This window comes from Vigna unguiculata, chromosome 6, assembly GCF_037176805.1.
Source record: "Vigna unguiculata cultivar grain cowpea cultivar isolate G323 ecotype 2 chromosome 6, ASM3717680v1, whole genome shotgun sequence".
Lineage (NCBI taxonomy): Eukaryota > Viridiplantae > Streptophyta > Magnoliopsida > Fabales > Fabaceae > Vigna > Vigna unguiculata.
In genome coordinates, this window is record NC_140797.1 from 37978475 (window position 1) to 37998024 (window position 19550).

The 19550-nt window shown below is 32.5% G+C and overlaps 3 protein-coding genes and 1 non-coding gene across 7 annotated transcripts; 2 read left to right on the forward strand and 2 right to left on the reverse strand.

Annotated features, from left to right (window-relative positions):
* Positions 1-4: 4 nt before the first annotated feature.
* On the reverse strand, positions 5-3181 carry LOC114186593 (glutathione S-transferase F11-like). Of its 4 annotated transcripts, none has more exons than XM_085675270.1 (6): positions 3054-3181; positions 2376-2446; positions 2093-2255; positions 1370-1559; positions 840-888; positions 5-655 (listed from the first exon to the last, which is right to left on the reverse strand). In XM_085675270.1, the coding sequence occupies exons 4-6, from the start codon at positions 1514-1516 to the stop codon at positions 210-212; spliced, it is 642 nt and encodes a 213-aa protein (XP_085531396.1). In that variant the 5' UTR covers positions 1517-1559; positions 2093-2255; positions 2376-2446; positions 3054-3181; the 3' UTR covers positions 5-209. The 4 variants fall into 4 exon arrangements, with proteins under 4 accessions (XP_085531396.1, XP_085531394.1, XP_085531395.1 ...); XM_085675268.1 differs by having other exon boundaries at positions 2093-2258; XM_085675269.1 differs by lacking the exon at positions 3054-3181 and having other exon boundaries at positions 2376-2558.
* On the reverse strand, positions 2379-2471 carry LOC114189315 (small nucleolar RNA Z103). The gene has a single exon (XR_003605619.2). It is a non-coding gene; the product is annotated as a small nucleolar RNA Z103 (small nucleolar RNA).
* A 1161-nt stretch (positions 3182-4342) lies between the features above and the next one.
* LOC146885867 (sucrose synthase 6-like) lies at positions 4343-9217 on the forward strand. Its single transcript, XM_085675266.1, has 14 exons — positions 4343-4608; positions 4695-4849; positions 4964-5156; positions 5272-5390; positions 5469-5685; positions 5784-5879; positions 5965-6138; positions 6227-6343; positions 6437-6603; positions 6792-7016; positions 7123-7689; positions 7763-7901; positions 8001-8083; positions 8186-9217. The coding sequence occupies exons 1-14, from the start codon at positions 4372-4374 to the stop codon at positions 8193-8195; spliced, it is 2499 nt and encodes an 832-aa protein (XP_085531392.1). The 5' UTR covers positions 4343-4371; the 3' UTR covers positions 8196-9217.
* Positions 9218-16322: 7105 nt separating this feature from the next.
* On the forward strand, positions 16323-17669 carry LOC146885868 (uncharacterized). Its single transcript, XM_085675119.1, has 4 exons — positions 16323-16487; positions 16595-16862; positions 16960-17056; positions 17627-17669. Exons 1-4 carry the CDS (start codon positions 16323-16325, stop codon positions 17667-17669), a joined length of 573 nt encoding a protein of 190 aa, XP_085531245.1.
* Positions 17670-19550: the final 1881 nt, after the last annotated feature.

Below are 19550 nucleotides of genomic sequence, written 5' to 3' on the forward strand. Positions count from 1 at the left end.
TCAGTTTGATAGAATCAACCAATTAACATTAACACATGACAATATAAGTTACATAAGAATTTGTTAACGATAGATGTTTCAATCATTCAAAACAAGACATACTTGGTACGTGACTTGAACTTATTCTCCCAGACAAATTTTACAACAGACATTATATATAGAGCAAGGGATATAATAAAGTATGAAGTAAAAATTATTTGCTGTTTCAATCAGTGAGTGAGATCCTTTAACTTGTTCCAAGCTGGCCTACTTGAAATTTTCTGCCACCATGTATTGACATTCTTCCGCTGAGTGACCAAATGGCCAAGTTTGGCTTCTTCGATAAGATGTGCAAGGCCTGGGAGATGACTGAGATCGGCCAAAGAGAAAAAATGACCTGCAAGGTATGTGCTTTGAGAGAGCCTAGTTTCATACACATCAAGGACCTTTTCTAAATCTTTTTCACTTTTTTCTGCCAAGGCCAAGTCCCCAACCTTACCCATCTTTGGTAGGATCACAAGTTGAAACATTATAGTGAAGCACAAATTATTGAAGTTGTGTGCTTCTACTTCAAGCCATTGCTCCACCAAAGCCCTTTCCTCTAAGGTTTTGCCCAATAGGTCGCTACCACGCTCTGCATATTTTGTTGCATAGTACCTTATAATAGCCCTTGATTCTGCATAACACAACAAAAATCACACTGTATGTGAAGGTAACAAAATATTTTTACATCTTCTCAGTAACTCACCATAGAAGGCATTACTGTTTTACAAATTGAACTGAATAATATTTTTCTGGTAGATCATTAATAAAGGAATGACATGAATGGTTGAACCCAAAGTATTTGATAGAATTCTTACCAAAGAGCCTGAAATCACCGTCTTCCACAACTGGAACTTGTCCAAATGGCTGCCACAAATATCCATACATATAATTAACAGAAAATAATCCCCAAACTTATTTCAAATATAATAAGCTTTAATTGGATTAACTTAGTATTTATAAAATTCAGTATATTAAATTTTGGATTATTCAATTCAGGGTGGCAAAGTGATTTATTTAGTTTATTTATTTTAGCAAAACATGAATTTATTTAGTTTATTTATTACCTATATATTTTATCCAAGTTCATCCATACATGAATTTATTTATTACCAAAACAAATAAATAAAATATATTGGTCAAAGTCATCTGTTTAATTTTATAGACGGTTATGATTGGAGTTTTGATTAAAATTTCAAAGAATTGAAATAAATGAATACATTTGCTTTGTCTTATTAATTATAATTTGGAACAAAATTCATGTGATACATTCAATTTGAGACATCTATATGAGGACAAATAAAAAAAATCATAAAATTAAAAGTGTGTGAAAAAATTATGAGTGGACCTGTAGGAGAAGGAATTGAGGTGTCTTATGTTGTCCCTGTTGAAGATGAACAGGCACAAGTTCAAAGTCTATTCCTTTCTCCAACAGACACAGCATCACTCTTTGAGGGCATGCTGCCCTTGCTTCACCGTACACCTTCACCACCATGATTCAACTTTCTATACTCAATCTTAATTATTTGGTGCTGCCACTGCAAAATATATACATATATATATTGGGAAAATGCCAAAAATGAGTTCTTGAAAATAGAGTAATGATAAATTGGCTGTATTGCTATTTTTAGTAAAGGAAAGAGTAATTGAAAGGTTTGATAAATGAAAGATAAGAAGAACAAAACAAAGAAAGGAGTCGAAATGAAAAAGAGATTAAGGATATCAGTATTTCACAAAACCCAGCAACACAACACCACTCACTACTTCTTCTTCCACTCCAAAACCCCTTCACACCTCGCCACCCTTAAACCCAGCACCACCGCACCAATTTAGAAAACAACACATCTCGTTGTCTACGAAATTGAAATTGGGGGAAAATTTTAAGCAAGAACAGCACAACAATTACGATTTACAGAATGGGTCCAATCAAACAAGGGCAAATCGCAGCAACAACAACCACACATACACCATAACCTCCAATTTAGGGAAACCAATTTTAGGGTTACGAAAATCATAAATTTAGGTCACAAATCGAAAAAAAAAAGAACCAGAACTCAAATTACGAACAAACCTATCTTCGCGGTGGTGGTGGCCGTCGGAATCGTCGTGAATCGCAGTCCGATGGTGGCTCTGCGTTCTCCGTTCACTGCGCTTTGCCTTCGTCAATCGCAGTCCGATGGAGTTTCCAATAATCCATGGAGTTTCCAATAATTGTTCGAAGACAAATGCTACCTCTTCTAAAACAAAAACGAATCAAATTTCAACAACACACGGCTCACAAATAGCTGCATATGAAAAAGTCATACATTCCTGAAACAAATATCAATTCTAAGATGAGCATACTAAAAACATACATAATGGATCAGATTTATTGGCTTGGTTTCTCTAAAGAGAAAGATCGCACAGTATGTTCAGCGTCGATCACCTGGGGAAATAATCATCACATCCATCAAACAACGCAACAAGTCAATATAATGCATTAACAAACACTAAATTCCAACTAACAATTAACAACACCAAGCTCACATTAATTAAAAGTTTTACAATTACATTATCACATAAAAATGGATCGGCAAAGCTCTGGCTTGGAAATTCAATACTCAATATATGAGAATAGCACAGTTAGAATCAACTTCAATCATGTGGGGAAAAGACTCATCACATCTTATCCAATTCTACCCCTATTTACTTCTATACCAAAAGTCTTAAACACGAAAAGATAGCATGCATCATAACCCTATTTCTTCCCACCACAACACCAAACAGCGATAGATAAATAGAATCGCAAAGAGTAAAATTTAGAAGACTCTGAATCAAGGAATGAATTTTCCCGCTCTGCAATGGAAACTGAGACAATATGAAGAAAACAGTACAAAAAATATTGCAGAGAGGAATTGCTATAGCGTCAGCTCATACACAGTACCCACGAAGATCAGAGCACAGGTAATCAGTAAATGACGCCTACACATACACACATCAGGCATAACACAGAAAATATAATTCTTAATCAGTGAGAGTATGAAAGATAAGACCTTTGAAAGGGAAGAGTAGGGAATGAGTAAACTCTGGATGAAAGGTGTTTATAAAGGCTGAAACAAGTATGCGCAGTTGAACCCAAGATTAGGGTTTCTTTGATTTTGAAAGGAGTTATCTGTGATGACCTAGTGGGCCTTTTTCTGTCTATTACAGGCTAAGCCCACATATGACATTGGTTCAAATAAAAATGATTTTCTTCTATGTCCAGTACACATACCCAAAACTTATTTTAAAGTCATTTCAAAGTTTTTTGAATTACATATTTTATGATAATAAAAAGAAAAATAGGTAATATTTCGATATGCCTTATGTTTTTTAAAATATCAAATATTTTCTAAAGTATAATACATGGTAAAAGGCAATTTAAAGTATACTTCCAAAGATTATATGAAATATACACAATCTATATACTTATAATAACACGTAGATATGATTTAAAAGAATATTTTAATGAAGACGTTATATTTTATAACATAAATAATTTTTTTAAAAATCTGTTATTTTTTTACTTGAAAAAAAAAAACACATAATAGCGTATTTATATTGTATTTTATAACGGCAGTACTATAAACTATTTATTGTGGAATCAATAATATATTTGTAACAGATAAATCTTTAATATTTGAATCTATAGTATTACTGGTAACATCTCAGTTTATCAATTTCACATTACTAACTAAATTATCATAAATAAACAAATATCTATTTATATTATATAATATGTATTTATGAGAAAGATATATATATATATATATATATTATCATGTCATAAACCATTACAGATAATATATCATATCTGATAAGATTATAGAAAGAGACTGATATATAAAATCATATTACAGTGCAAAAGTTATACAGGAGTTATCATTTATACAAGTGTTTGCATGTACTTATAACATCTAAAATCTAATTTTCTTTAGCAGACTAAGATACATGACCAATTTTGGACGTAACACAGAAGCTAGGTATCATACAGTATGCAAATGCCTTGAACAAGATGACAACTTTTGCATATTCTTTTTCTCATGCTCACATACAAACATATAGCACAATAACAACTACACACATACAAGAAAAGAATGATTCTGACTTACAGATACCATTCACATTGTCCATTGCAAATGTTCTTCCTCAACTTCTGCACCTCTGTCGTGGGGCCAACTTCATCCCAAAAACCTCTCTTACCAATCATAACAACAATGTACACGTAAATAGCCAAGCATATAAATTGAAAATGAGGCACAACTCCTTAGAGCCACAACAATAGGAATTTCCAAACCTTAATTCCTTCATCATCATTGTCTCATTCTTGAAATGGCTTCTTCACCAATCTTGAGAGATAAAGAATTGGTAACTGATGACATGCCTGATGATGCATCGAGGCAAAGTAGGCAGCATGTGAAGAGGTGTTTTGCTAAGTACATTGAGAAGGGGAGAAGGATTATAAAACTTCATGACTTGATGGAAGAAATGGAGCAAGTTATAGACGACAACATTCAGAGAAATCAAGTATTAGAGGGGAACCTTGGATTCTTATTGAGTTGTACACAGGTTTTCTCTTTGCTTTTCCTTGTGTATGTTACAATGTGATATTGTTTAGCATTTGGATCATAATGTTGGGCACCTGAAACTTGCAGGAAGCTGCTGTTGATCCACCTTATGTGGCCTTTGCAGTAAGGCCAAATCCTGGAGTTTGGGAATTTGTAAGAGTGAGCTCTGAGGATCTTTCAGTTGAACCAATCACTTCCACAGATTATCTCAAATTCAAGGAAAGCGTATATGATGAAGACTGGTATGTCATTTGTCTTCATTTTGCAAGTTTTGTATTGATATATCAACTTTTGGTAACAATATTATTAGTACTTGGCAACTTTGTTTTCAACGTTAACTTGGGTCTATGTTGCAGGGCAAACGATGAAGACGCATTTGAAGCAGATTTTGGAGCATTTGATTTCCCTATTCCGAACTTGACCCTGCCTTCTTCTATTGGAAATGGACTCCATTTTGTTTCAAAGTTCTTAACTTCAAGGTTTAGCGGGAAACTGATCAAAACACAACCTATTGTTGACTACTTGTTATCACTAAATCATGGAGGTGAAGTAAGTGGAAAAACGACATCAAGTTCATAAAACATTTCCAACAACTTCTGTTTTTTCATTACAGATACTTTAGAACATTAATCTTAATCCACCCTCTTGTCATCTACAATGGTAGAATCTGATGATAAGCGACAACCTCAGCTCTGCTGCAAAGCTTCAGCTGGCACTGATGGTGGCTGATGGACATCTCTCAGCACTTCCAAAGGATGCCCCTTATCAAGATTTTGAGACAAAGTAAACCCCTTCATGTTTCTTAAAATGGACTAAGTTGGTATTCAGTAATTTAGTAATCAACATCATTTTCACTAACAGGCTCAAAGAGTGGGGGTTTGAGAGAGGATGGGGAGATACTGCAGGAAGAGTGAAGGAGACAATGAGAACTCTATCAGAAGTACTCCAAGCTCCTGATGCACTGACCCTGGAGAATTTTTTTAGCAGACTTCCTACAATTTTCAATGTTGTGATATTCTCTATCCATGGTTATTTTGGACAAGCAGATGTTCTTGGCTTGCCAGACACTGGTGGACAGGTAACACTTCTGAACTTAGTTATTATGTGAATATCATGGAAATGATTTTACAAGTTTCAAACCATGTCAAACTTTTAACATTGTGCACTTTGGAGCAGGTAGTGTACATATTGGATCAAGTTAGAGCTCTTGAAGCAGAGTTGTTGCTCAGAATTAAGCAACAAGGCTTAAACATAAAGCCTCAGATTCTAGTGGTAAGTTATGATGCAAAAGAGTTTCCCTTTTCTATGTCCTACTTGCTTTGACAGAATTATGCAAGTATATAATTGAGCATGACAGGTCACAAGACTCATCCCTGATGCTCAAGGAACAAAGTGCAATCAGGAGTTGGAACTAATAGATGGAACTAAGTACTCCAATATTCTACGTGTACCTTTTCACACAGATAAAGGAATCCTGCGTCAATGGGTTTCTCGTTTTGACATCTATCCTTATCTTGAGAGGTTTACTCAAGTATGTAAATATGATATATAGAACCTTTACTTGGTAGCTTTTATATATAAGTTTTCCATCTGATCAAGTCTATGACTCATGTTAAAAGGATGCCACAGCCAAGATTTTCAGCCTCATGGAAGGAAAACCAGATCTTATTATTGGAAATTACACTGATGGGAATTTGGTAGCATCTCTCATGGCTAACAGACTTAAGATAACTCAGGTTCATACCCTCTTACTGAAATTTTCATATTCAGCAAATTTTGTGGCTGTAAAGATTATAAATTGATTCTCCTTAGGTTGCATTGAAAACCAGGGAATTATTGCACATGCTTTGGAGAAAACTAAGTATGAAGATTCAGATGTCAAGTGGAAAGAACTGGATCCTAAGTATCACTTCTCATGTCAATTCATGGCAGATACAATAGCAATGAATGCATCAGATTTCATCATAACCAGCACCTATCAGGAAATTGCTGGGAGGTTAGATGTCATATTAAAAACAAAGAAATTACTTTTGACATCCTTTCTCTATTGCTTGGAAATTGAAATATTGTCACGCTCAAGAAATTCACATAAGTAAATTATAAGATAGTACCAATACAAAAATTGAGAGAAACTAGGAAGTTAATATAAATCAACTATTAAGTTGTGAAAGTTGTTGTTTGCAGCAAGGATAGACCAGGACAATATGAAAGCCATGCTGCATTTACACTCCCAGGGCTGTGTAGGGTGGTTTCAGGGATAAATGTATTTGATCCAAAGTTCAACATTGCTGCACCTGGAGCTGATCAATCTGTCTACTTTCCTTACACAGAAAAAGACAGAAGATTCACTCAATTTTATCCTGTCATCGAAGACCTGTTGTACAGTAAAGTGGATACCGATGAACATATGTAAGCGACTTAGTTGAATATTCTTCCAAATGGTTACTGTTCAGATAAGAATTGCTATATTCTTCCAAATGGTTAACCTTATCTGCTGAATATATCATTGAAACAGTGGATATCTAGAAAACAGGAGAAAACCCATCATCTTTTCAATGGCAAGGTTTGATGTTGTGAAGAACTTAACTGGGTTAGTTGAGTGGTATGGAAAGAACCAAAGATTGAGAAAAATGGTGAACCTTGTCATAGTTGGAGGGTTCTTTGACCCTTTGAAATCCAAAGACAGAGAGGAAATGGCAGAGATAAGAAAGATGCATGATCTGGTAGAAAAGTACCGACTCAAGGGTCAATTCAGATGGATTTCTGCACAAACTGATAGATATCGCAATGGAGAACTCTACCGCTTCATTGCCGATACAAAGGGAGCTTTTGTGCAGCCTGCTTTGTATGAAGCATTTGGTCTCACTGTCATTGAAGCAATGAACTGTGGTTTACCTACTTTTGCCACCAACCAAGGAGGTCCAGCAGAAATCATTGTTGACGGAATCTCTGGCTTCCACATTGATCCCCACAATGGAGAAGAATCAAGCAACAAAATCGCTGATTTCTTTGAAAAATGCTTACAAGATTCAACACACTGGAATGGAATTTCAGCAGCAGGATTGCAGCGCATAAATGAATGGTAAATAAACATGCAACTTCAATTTCATCGACCCATTTTAGCATTATTCCCTTCTTATGCCTTTGTTTCGCAGCTACACATGGAAGATCTATGCAAACAAGATGTTGAATATGGGGAACATGTATACCTTCTGGAGGCTGGTGAATAATAAACAAAAAGTGGCAAAGCAAAGTTACATTAAGATGTTCTACAATCTCATGTTCAGGAATTTGGTAAGTCAGCTTATTTGGTAGTTGGAAAGAAGCATATACAGAACAGTCATCATCATGCAATGCAAAATGATTAATTCTTTTGACATGTCAATGTTTCAGGTGAAGACTATACCTGTTCCAAGTTATGAACCTCAGCAGCAACCAGTGTCTAAGAAGAAAAGTGTCAGAAAACAAAGCACAAGGTAATTTGAATCATCAAGAAAGAATCTTTTTAGAAACAAAATTGAAGTTAATAAAACGTTGAACTTCCTCTGACATTTTCTCTCCTTGTTTCCTTGCCACAGCAAGCGTTGAAGCTAGGGATGTGAAAATGGGCCAGACCGGCCCACCAGCCCGACCAAAAAAGCATGGGCCGAGTAAAAAATTCAGCCCGCCAACCCGAAACAGCCCGACCCGTCAAGTCCAATAACCCGTCGGGCCAGCCCGCAGGCCAAAACGGGCCAGCCCGCGGGCCGAATGAGTTACTAATAATACATAAAAAACTCGTGCAGTGCAGCGTTTTGGGAAACCAGAAAAGAGACCACCCGCGGCCAAACATCACACTCTCTTCTCTTCTCTTCTCCTCCACTCCACTCCACTCCACTCCACCCGCGTTTTGGGAAACCAGAAACCACCCACTTTTCTTTCTCCTCCACCCACGTCGCTGGCGAGGAAACACGAAGGCAGAGTGATACATTCAATTTATAAAAAGCTTTAATTCGATTAACTTAGTATTTATAAAATTCAGTATATTAAATTTTGGATTATTCAATTCAGGGTGGCAAAGTGATTTATTTAGTTTATTTATTTTAGCAAAACATGAATTTATTTAGTTTATTTATTACCTATATATTTTATCCAAGTTCATCCATACATGAATTTATTTATTACCAAAACAAATAAATAAAATATATTGGTCAAAGTCATCTGTTTAATTTTATAGACGGTTATGATTGGAGTTTTGATTAAAATTTCAAAGAATTGAAATAAATGAATACATTTGCTTTGTCTTATTAATTATAATTTGGAACAAAATTCATGTGATACATTCAATTTGAGACATCTATATGAGGACAAATAAAAAAAATCATAAAATTAAAAGTGTGTGAAAAAATTATGAGTGGACCTGTAGGAGAAGGAATTGAGGTGTCTTATGTTGTCCCTGTTGAAGATGAACAGGCACAAGTTCAAAGTCTATTCCTTTCTCCAACAGACACAGCATCACTCTTTGAGGGCATGCTGCCCTTGCTTCACCGTACACCTTCACCACCATGATTCAACTTTCTATACTCAATCTTAATTATTTGGTGCTGCCACTGCAAAATATATCTAATACTATATACAATTGTGAACTAACAAAAGGCAAGTTTTTACATTGAATAATATATCTGATCTTCTTCATAATTCAAATTTTTATCTACAAAAGGTATAATAGCTTACGTGTCACTCTCTCAGCGTTTTCACTTTTTAAAAAAAAATTCTAAAAGCACTGAAAATCTGAAGTTTATATTTTCTTTCTCTCTCTTCCGAGTCTTCTCAGCTTCTCATGTCACCAATGCTTTCTCTTTCTTCCTCATTTTCTCTGCGACCGCCTTCTCTCTTCTTTCTCTATCTTTCTCATTCTCTCTGGCAGCGGCTTCTTTCTTCTTTCTCTATCTTCTCATTCTCTCTGACCGACCCAGCAAAAAAACCATTCTGGAGATGCTTCCTTTTTATTTTTCTTACATTTCATCTGTTCATCTTCTTATGTTGATCATGTTTGGTTTGTTTACAGGCTTCAACTATCGCTTATAAAGACATGCATCTCAGATTTCCCGTTGATCTATCCATTTTTGTTCTTGATGTTTAATTTTTTGGGTTTGTCAAGCTAACTAGTATTTTTCTTGATTTTTTTTGCAAAGATCTGATGGTTTCTTTTGTTCATCTTATTTTTCAGGTATATAAATGGTTGAAATCAAGAATACAACCACAGACATCTTTTTTAACCACCCAAAAACCGATTATGGAGATGTTTTTTCTATTTTTCTTACATTTCATCGTTTCATCTTCTCTGTTCATCATGTTTGTTTTTTTTTTCAGGCTTCAACTCAAGGTTAAAAAGACATGCATCTGAGATTTCCCGTTCATCTGTCCATTTTTGTTGTGGATATCTTTTTTTTTGGTTTTTTCAACCTAACTGTTATTTTTCTTGAATTTGTTTACAAAGATCTAATGGTTTTTTTTGTTTATCTTATTTTTCAGGTATATAAATGGTTGAAATGAAGAGTACAACCACAGACATCTTTTTTTTTCCACCAAAAATAAGATTATGGAGATGTTTTTTCTATTTTTCTTACATTTCATCGTTTCATCTTCTTCTGTTCATCATGTTTGTTTTGTTTTCAGGCTTCAACTCAAGGTTAAAAAGACATGCATCTGAGATTTCCCGTTCATCTGTCCATTTTTGTTGTGGATATCTTATTTTTTTTGTTTGTCAACCTAACTGGTATTTTTCTTCAATTTTTTTACAAAGATCTAATGTTTTTTTTTGTTCATCTTATTTTTCAGTTATATAAATGGTTGAAATCAAGAGTACAACCACAGACATCTGAGATTTACCGTTCATTTGTCCATTTCTGTTGTTCATCTCTTAACTTTTTTGTTTCTGAACCTAAATGGTATTTTTCTTTATGTTTCTTTCAAATATCTATTGGTTCTTTGCTTCATCTTATTTTTCAGTGTTTAAATCCTTTAAATGAAGAGTACAAGCACAATCTTCTGTTTAAAGCAGCAAAAACTCGAGTCTGGCGAGGCTATTTATATCTTTCTTACATTTCATCTGTTCTTCTTCTCTTCATCATCTTCCTTGAATGGTTTTGTGTTCAACATGAACACTACAAACACGTTCAACATCAAGACTCGCTTCTCTTCACATTTATTTGTTTTTGTCGAAACCTTTTATTTATTTTGGTTTCTCAACCCAACTGTTATGGTTCCCTATGTTTTTTGCAAAGATCTCATGGTTTGTTTTGTTCATCTTCTTTTCCAGGTATATACAAGGTTGAAATGAAGAGTACAACCACATACATCTTTTTTAACCACCAAAAAATCGAGTATGGCGATTCTTTATCTATTTTTCTGATCTTTCTGCAGATCATATTCTTTTGTTCTTCTTATCTCGATATTGCTTCATGTTAAGTTTCATTTTTTTTAATTCTTGAAATGAAGATTAAAACACAAACATGTTTTTTAAACCGCAAAATAACGTTTCTTATGTTCATCATTTTTGTTTTGAACGCCAGACATAGATGTCAGCTTTTTTCATGTTGTAATTTGTTATTATTTTTAATTTATTTCGACTTCTTCTTATAATTTTTAAAAACTCTTTGTATTCTCTGTGTATTCAAAATAACAGTTCACAAATTTTAAATTTGTAATTGTAATTTTTTTTTTATTTTAAATTATTTTTATTATTTCAACCCTATTCTCTTTTAAGTCGTCCTTTTTTTCATTTTTATATTCACAATTAATTGAATAAATTGTGATGCACGCTTCATTATGTTTCCTTATCTTCCACCTTCCACGACATTTCTTCTGCTTTAAGCATCCGTCATTTCATAAAATATTTAATTGTACTATTGATATATATTTCTTTTTATTTTTTCACGTTATTAACTTAAATAATCCAACCGTATTCTCTTTTAAGTCGTCCTTTTATTTCACTTTTAAATTCACAAATAATTCAATAAATTCTGATGCACGCTTCACGTGTAAGTACGGACCCTACCAAAAGGAATGACTTTTCCTTTTCTCTTTCTATATATTTGCAACAGTAATGACCTTTCGTTTTCTCTTTCTATATATTGGCGTCTACATACTGACAAAACATATTTCTTTTGTGTGACCCATTATCTTCTCTTCCAATTATTCTTCATACCCACTATTTACTGAAACAATGGAATCCGTGCGCACACAACAAGCCATACTTTCTGGCAAAATGCTTGGTGGTTTCGTGACTATGTTTTTGAAACACCAGGTTTTTTCTTTATTCATTCTCATTCCTTTTTATTTTTGGTTTGTATTTCTTTATTCTAACCTTCCTTATTTTGAAGGATTTTGGGTACGTCGACCGTCTCTTCATAATACGTAATTTGAAGGACCTTGGTTCACAGTGGACCATTGTTGATTACGAAAGGAATGTTCATACTGTTACGTACAACATGAATATTCACACTCCAATGATCACCCAAGGCTGGAATGATTTAATCTCTTTTTATGCAGATGAGTCTGACAAATTGGTTGTCTTCAAATATTTTGGAAATTCGTCCTTCCAACTACACGTCTCTAAACGTGTTTGCGACTCAACATTGAAAGCCAACTTCTTCAACCATCTTTCTATTCGTCGTCCTCTACATACTTCATACTTAAAGCATTTTGAAGTTCAACTATCAACATATTACTGTCGATCCAGCGACTTGGTTAGTTTTCTTTTTCTTTGATTATTTATTTACATGGATTCTGAATAAGTAAGATATTTTCTCCTTTTTGTTGCAGTATTTGAAAAAAGAAATGGCCACTTATTTTAAAAACAGTGGTCTTAGATCTATTGTTCTACACGGACCACGTGGACAAGTCGAATGTAAACTGATCATAAGACGTAATTGTGTTAAGATTGGAACTGGCTGGAAAAGTTTTTGTAATCTTCATCAACTTTCTGCAGATGATCATCGTCAAGTTTTTTTTGAAGTTCAAGGACACACAACAACCAACCATATCAAAGTGTTTTATCTATTAATCTGGTTTTAAGTTATAACATGTTGTATAGTCTTTTTGTTAATCTTCTTTTATATATATATATATATATATATATATATATATATATATATATATATATATATATAAAAGAAGATTTTTAGGTCAATTATATTTTGTATGCACTTATAACATATATTAGTCTATGTGTTTGCTTTTATACATTTAGTCTGTATGATATTTATTATTTTTTTTTTATGTTTACGAGTTTTGTACATTTTTATCAAAGTCATTAATGACTAATATATTCTTATAAAATTAAACTATTACATTTAAATCATTACTTTAAAAAAAATATAAATTAATGTGTTTTTCATTTATAATTTTAATCATACACATCATTAAAAGACATTAAATTTGAATCATTATATATTTGCTGAGCAACATCTCAATATTTATATTTTAAATTAGTCAAAATCATTTTATTTAATATTTCAATAAATATTCCTTTTTATTAATTTCAAATCACGCAGTCTATCAGGTTTCCCCGCATTAATTACTCCACTGCTCGAGGTAATGATGATTGAACTCCTCGATCATCTGCAACACTCTTTCATTATTTCAAATCATTGAGCCGATTCAATTAATGACCATTTCTTTTTCCAAGAGACGTTTAGAAATTTGAAACGTTTTTCTCATTATTTTTTTCACCTCTCACGAGAATGATGATTGCAGTGTCTGATGCCGTGTCATACTTATCTCATTCTCCAGACTCTTCCACTGTCTGGTATATATTTGTTTCATTAATTTTTTTTGCAGGATGAAAGTAATTAACTTATCTTCTCTGCTTGACATTAACACCATTACACTGCGATAACAAGCCTTCCTTTTCCACTTCAAGAAGTTCTTATTCATTACAAAAAGGTATGACTGTTTAACCCTTTTATCAACTCTACTTCTCTTCATCTCCTATATCTTCTCACCATATTTATTTCTCGCCATATTCTATGCATGTTTCTACAAACAGCATTTTTTATATTCGGTTTTCATCTTCATCTTCGTTTCATTTTTCTAACCAGACGTGTCTATAAGCAGTGGTTTTTATATTATTTTCTGTTCATCTTTCTCGCCATATTGTATGCGTGTTTTTATAAGCAGCCTTTTTTATAATCGATTTTGATCTTCATCTTCCTTTCATTTTTCTAAAAAGACCTTTCTATAAGCAGTGGTATTTATAATATTTTTTCTTCATCTTTCTCTGATTTTTTTAAGCACCCTTTTTGATATTAGGTTCTGTTCATTATCTTTCTGTCATTTTTTAAAACACACGTTCTTAGAAGCTGTTATTTTCATCATGTTCAACAATTTGTTCAACACTGTTAGAGTCCGGTTAATTTATATTTCCCAAAACAAACTTATTTTTCCAATTTTACAGATGACAACTAAGCAATGCATCCTTGGTGAACAATCCATACTTGGCTCAAAATGGAAGGGTGGATTCTTTACTATTTTCATGGAAGACCAGGTTTTTGCGAACTTGCTTATTATAAAAAATTTACCATCACTGTTCTCCGAAATCCTTTACTAATTCTGTTTTTATGTTGGTTTTCTTATGAAGGATTTTGCGTTCGTCAATCGTTTGTTTGTCATTCAATTAGGCATTGAACTGGGTCCACGTTGGACTATTTGTGATAAAAAAGGCCATGCTCACCATGTTACCTTCAACATGAATACCTATGGTCCGCGAATTACTGATGGCTGGGTTGATATAAGAAAGTTTTATCAAATTAAACCACCGAAACTATGTTATTTAAGGCATATCGGGAATTCTTTTTTTGAAATACACTTTTACGATCATTGTTCAGAATCAACTGTCCATAAATTCCTAAGTCATGTTAGAACAAATGCTCCTCTCATAAGGACCAAGTTAATTCATTTTGAGTTCCGGCTTTCTAAGTACAACTGCAAAGCAAGCTTTCTGGTGATTTTTTTTATCTTCTTTGTCCATCATTTATTCTCTTTAACCTTGACACCTACAAAAGTAATTTTTGTCCATATTATTTTAAAAATTTTTTTTTCCAGGGCTTAAATTCAGACTTACGACAATATTTTGCCAACACTCAGTTCTCACACATTGTTCTTTACGGTCCAAAGGCACGAGTTGAATGCAAGTTGTTGATTAGACCTAGATCAGTCAAGATAGGAAGTGGATGGAAACGTTTTCGTGAAGTGCATGGACTCGAGCAAAAAGATTTAATTCTTTTTGAGGTTGACGGTCAACAAGCAAGCAATGATGTCAATGTTCTTCTTAATATAAATGATTATTATCATCCGCTATGATCAATCTATAAACAATATTTCTTAACAGATTTCTAATCTGTATGTTTTGTATGAAGTTTAGTTGTTTATTATTATATTACATATATGTATATGTTTTAGTCGGTTTATTTTGAAGAACTCCAAAGTTATTTACTCATACCTGCTCCATATCTTCTTCCATATACGTAAATCTGTGGCATTTAATTACTGTCAGACATAAATCATATCATGTCTCTGCTTTTTAATTTTATTTTTATATATATCTAAATATATAACTTTCCAGAACATTTTTCATACACATCCATTATAATACTTTTTTACTATTTCATTTGAATGTCTATTCATATGACATATTGCACTGTTCATTATGTTTCTTTATCTTCCACCTTCCACGACATTTCTTCTGCTGTAAGCATCCGTCATTTCATAAAATATTTAATTGTACTATTGATTTAGATTTTTTTTTTATTTTTTCACTTTATTAACTTAAATAATCCAAACGAGTGCCTTCTCCTAGAAGATTCAAACAAAGTTCCTTCTCTTAGAAGATTGTTTCGCTTCTGCACCATACTTTTATTTGTCTTTTTGTACAGATCCAACACAGTTTCTTCATCCAGAAGACGTTTCACATACATTAACGTATTCTTACAAGCCATTAACGTTTCCAGTCATCACAGGTATGTACTTCATTTGTTTTACGTACAAATATAGTAGTCTTGCTTTACAGACGAAATGATATGACATTTGCAGTTCTGAAATTTCGTCTAAGACATTATCGTTTGGTATCACTTTTCTCTACATTTCCTCTTTCGTGAATGCATAAGAAACCAGCATGTATGCATGTATATGCAGTTTTTTGCTTAATTGTTTTTTGCTTACTCCATCACGGCAACCCTTTTTTTATTCACTTTCAAGTAATGTGCTTCATGCTTTATTTTCATCAGAATGCTTTTCTCTGAATTTTCCTTTACTATGAAACCTTTCAATAAATGAATATCAATACTTTATTCCTTCTGACATCAATAGAGGTTATTTGCAGGGTTGACCAATATATATTCCCATGACTTCTGTCAAAACGTTCGTACACCATGTTTCAAGAGTCCTTATTTGAATATATTCTACTTTTTGCTTTCTTCTACCATTTCAAAAATTTCCATATCCACGTCTTGATTTATCGTTTAACTTCTTTTACTCTCCTTTGACTAATAAAAAATACAATCTGATAAGTAAGGTATTATTTCAACCTTTTTTTGTTATTTCTTTACTTTAGTTGTATGCATAACAATTTTGTCTTATTAGTTCCTTATTTATGTATGTAAGTATAAATATGTCTCCAATCTAATCCGGTCTTTTTTACTTTTCACTTTTCAATATTGTTCTTCTGAGTTCAACATGTCTCTCTGTGAAGTTCCAAACCAAAGCCAGAGCATAAGCGAAGTAAGCCCTCAGAAGGAAAATTGGAATATTATCGCTAGGGTCATTCGTTCATGGTTTGTTCCTGATTTCACTAAACAGAGGTGTCCTTTTTCCATGGAGTTCGTTATTCAAGACAAAGAGGTTATTATTATTGTTATTCTTTAAATTCTTCCATTACACCTACTTTCCTTTAGAAATTTGTATGAATTAAATAGTGGTATGGTAAATGTTCTTTTTATGTGTTTCAGGGTTCTAAAATACATGCTTCAATTAGACGTACTCTAATTTACAAATTTCAAAATGACATTTCTGAAGGCCATGTTTATGCAATACAAAACTTCAGTGTTGCTCCGAATTCTGGAATATACAGAACAACACACCACCCTTATAAGATAAATTTCCAGTTTGGTACAAAAGTTTCTTTGGTTAATGTTAATTTGGTTCCTGATATTAAACCACAATACACACCTTTGTCTTTATTGACAACCTCTGCATTTGATACTGATTATTTGGTTGGTAAGTAAATCTTTTTAGTTCCGTAACTATTAATTTATTTCTTAATAAACATTTTTTGTTAAAGTATCTGATTTAACACATATACAATGCATTTTAGATATTTTGGGATTACTGGTCGGAGTGGGGACTGAAAGAGAATTGCAAGTTGATGGAAAGACAACAAAATTAAATGTCATAGCAATAGAAGCCGATGGGTATTGTATATCTATACTATACTATATTAAATTCCTTTTTATATTTCTTTCGAAATAACTACCTCACATTATATTGCACTTTAATTTTTAGGTTTCGAATAGAGTGTACTTTGTTTGGTATTTATGTCGATGAACTGAATGTATTTCTTTCGAGTGGAGAAGTACAAAATACTGTTGTAAGTATAGAATTTGCGAAAATCAAAACTTTTCAAGGTAAAATTTTCTTATTACTTTTACAAAGTACTTTGTACTACTTATTCCATGTTACTCTCACATAGACTATATTTTTAAATATAGATAAGGTTCAAGTTCAAAATTGTAAGTTCTGCACCCGTATTAAGTACAATGTTAACTTCAAGGAAGCATCTGAACTTAAATCAAGATAATTTTTATTCGAAATTTATATTTAAAAATATAGTGTATCTGATATTTCAGATATGACATACACTATATTTTCTTTACTTTGTAATGCAAATTATCCTTGATTGCGTGAACTTAATATTTTAGATATACATATATTCAATGATATATTTAATTTTTATGAGTATAACTATATTTCCTTTTGCACAGAATGTTTGAGAACAATGAATCTCCCTCTCAAGGATTAACGTAACTTTCTCAGACTTCAAAAAATACTGTCGAAGAGGACTTTTTAACACTTACACCTAGAACCAACATTCAAGGTCTAAAAGATTGTAAAGAGGTTAGAATATATTTTTGTATCATTGTGCAATTTTTCTTATTCACAATAATACATTCATTAATGTTTTTTATATTGAAAGGTCACCACTTTCATATTGTTTGGAACAATTAAGCATATCTTGGTTGACGATGACTGGTGGTATACTGCTTGTGTGTGCAACAAAGCTGTTTATCCAGATTCCAAGATGTTCTTTTGTGAAAAGTGTAACAAGCATGTTATAAAAGTCTTTCCAAGGTTAACGAATTGTTTTTTAATATTAATGTCAATTTCAAACAACATGGTAAAATTTATTTATCAAGTTGATGAAATTTATTTATCAATTTTCAGATATAGGATTAAGATCCGAGTTATGGACTCTTCCGATTCAACCACATTTGTCCTCTTTGATAGGGATGCAACTACCCTTTTCAAAAAAACTTGTGCTGATATGTTAGACGCTCATGATAAGGTATACTCTTCAATATGTCCACTTATATATTTAATTACACAAGGTTTAATTATTATTTTTTTGTAGATGAATTCTTCTGGAAATTTGCCTAAGCAGTTTGATGAGTTAGTTGATAGAAGTCTGCTTTTTAAAGTTGAAAGTAGGAACGATCAGAATTTCAAACTTGAACAGTCTTTCAGAGTGAAGAAAATATGTGTTGATGATGATATCATTGACAAATTCAATGATTCTTCGTTGAAATCTGTGGTAAGATGTAATTTAAGATAATATTTATTACATTATAATCTCTTTATAATGCAGTCATCTTTTTCTTTTCTATCATCTCATTATTTCTACCTATTTGAAGGATGTTTATGCTGGCAATGGTGAGTTTAGCAGGGAAAAATTGCGTATAGTGAATGAGTCCACCGTTAATATTTCAGAGGTATACAACTTATATTCATGTTTTTCAAATCAATGATTTCTTTAATAATTTTAATAATGTGTTCATTTTGGTATGTCGATTTTGTTTTAATAAATTTACTTTTAATACTGTAGGATTTATTAGTCCGATTTACCAAAGAAACAATTGAGTCTGGATCCCAATCACCTGAACTAATCCAAGATAATCCAACCAACGATGATGCTAGCAGTTCACATAAGAGAGAATCTGGAAAGAAGACTACATCACTTGAATCCATCGAAGAAGACAATGTTCCATTGAAGCTTTTAAAAAGAAATATTAAGAAGGAAAAATCAGCGATTTGAGATCCACTTTTAGTTATTCTATTCCAAGACTATTATTTTTATGACTTTCATTTTGGGGATGTAATATGTCTACGTTATTTGTTGTCTTTAAATTCCTCTGAACATCCACTTCTATGTTAAATTTGATCTTTAATTTCATCTGAACCTCAACTTCTATGTTCAATTTCATGATAACAATATTATGCGGTTTTGAGTTTAATTATTTAGAATTTAAAATATTTTATATGCTGGTGCACAAGATATTGTTGACATTTTTCAATTTTTGTCAACAAAGATTACTACCAGCTACATCAAAACTTGCTGAAATTGATTTCATTTTGTAGCATCATTTAATGGAAGTCGTAAATAACCTCTTTTTTGTGTAAAAGAATTCTTCTTTAAACTTGTGCCACTCATAAATAACATATCTATATTTTTTCTCATAAAATTATTTCTAATGTTTATTTTTGATAATATTTACTTTTCATAAATAATATAAATATGGCAAAGGAATTATCTGTTGACAGATTTTAAGTTTTGACAACAGAATTGGATGCCATATACATTTTTTATTGAATACTTTTTTTGGCTTATCTTCTGTTAATTAGTAAGTTTTA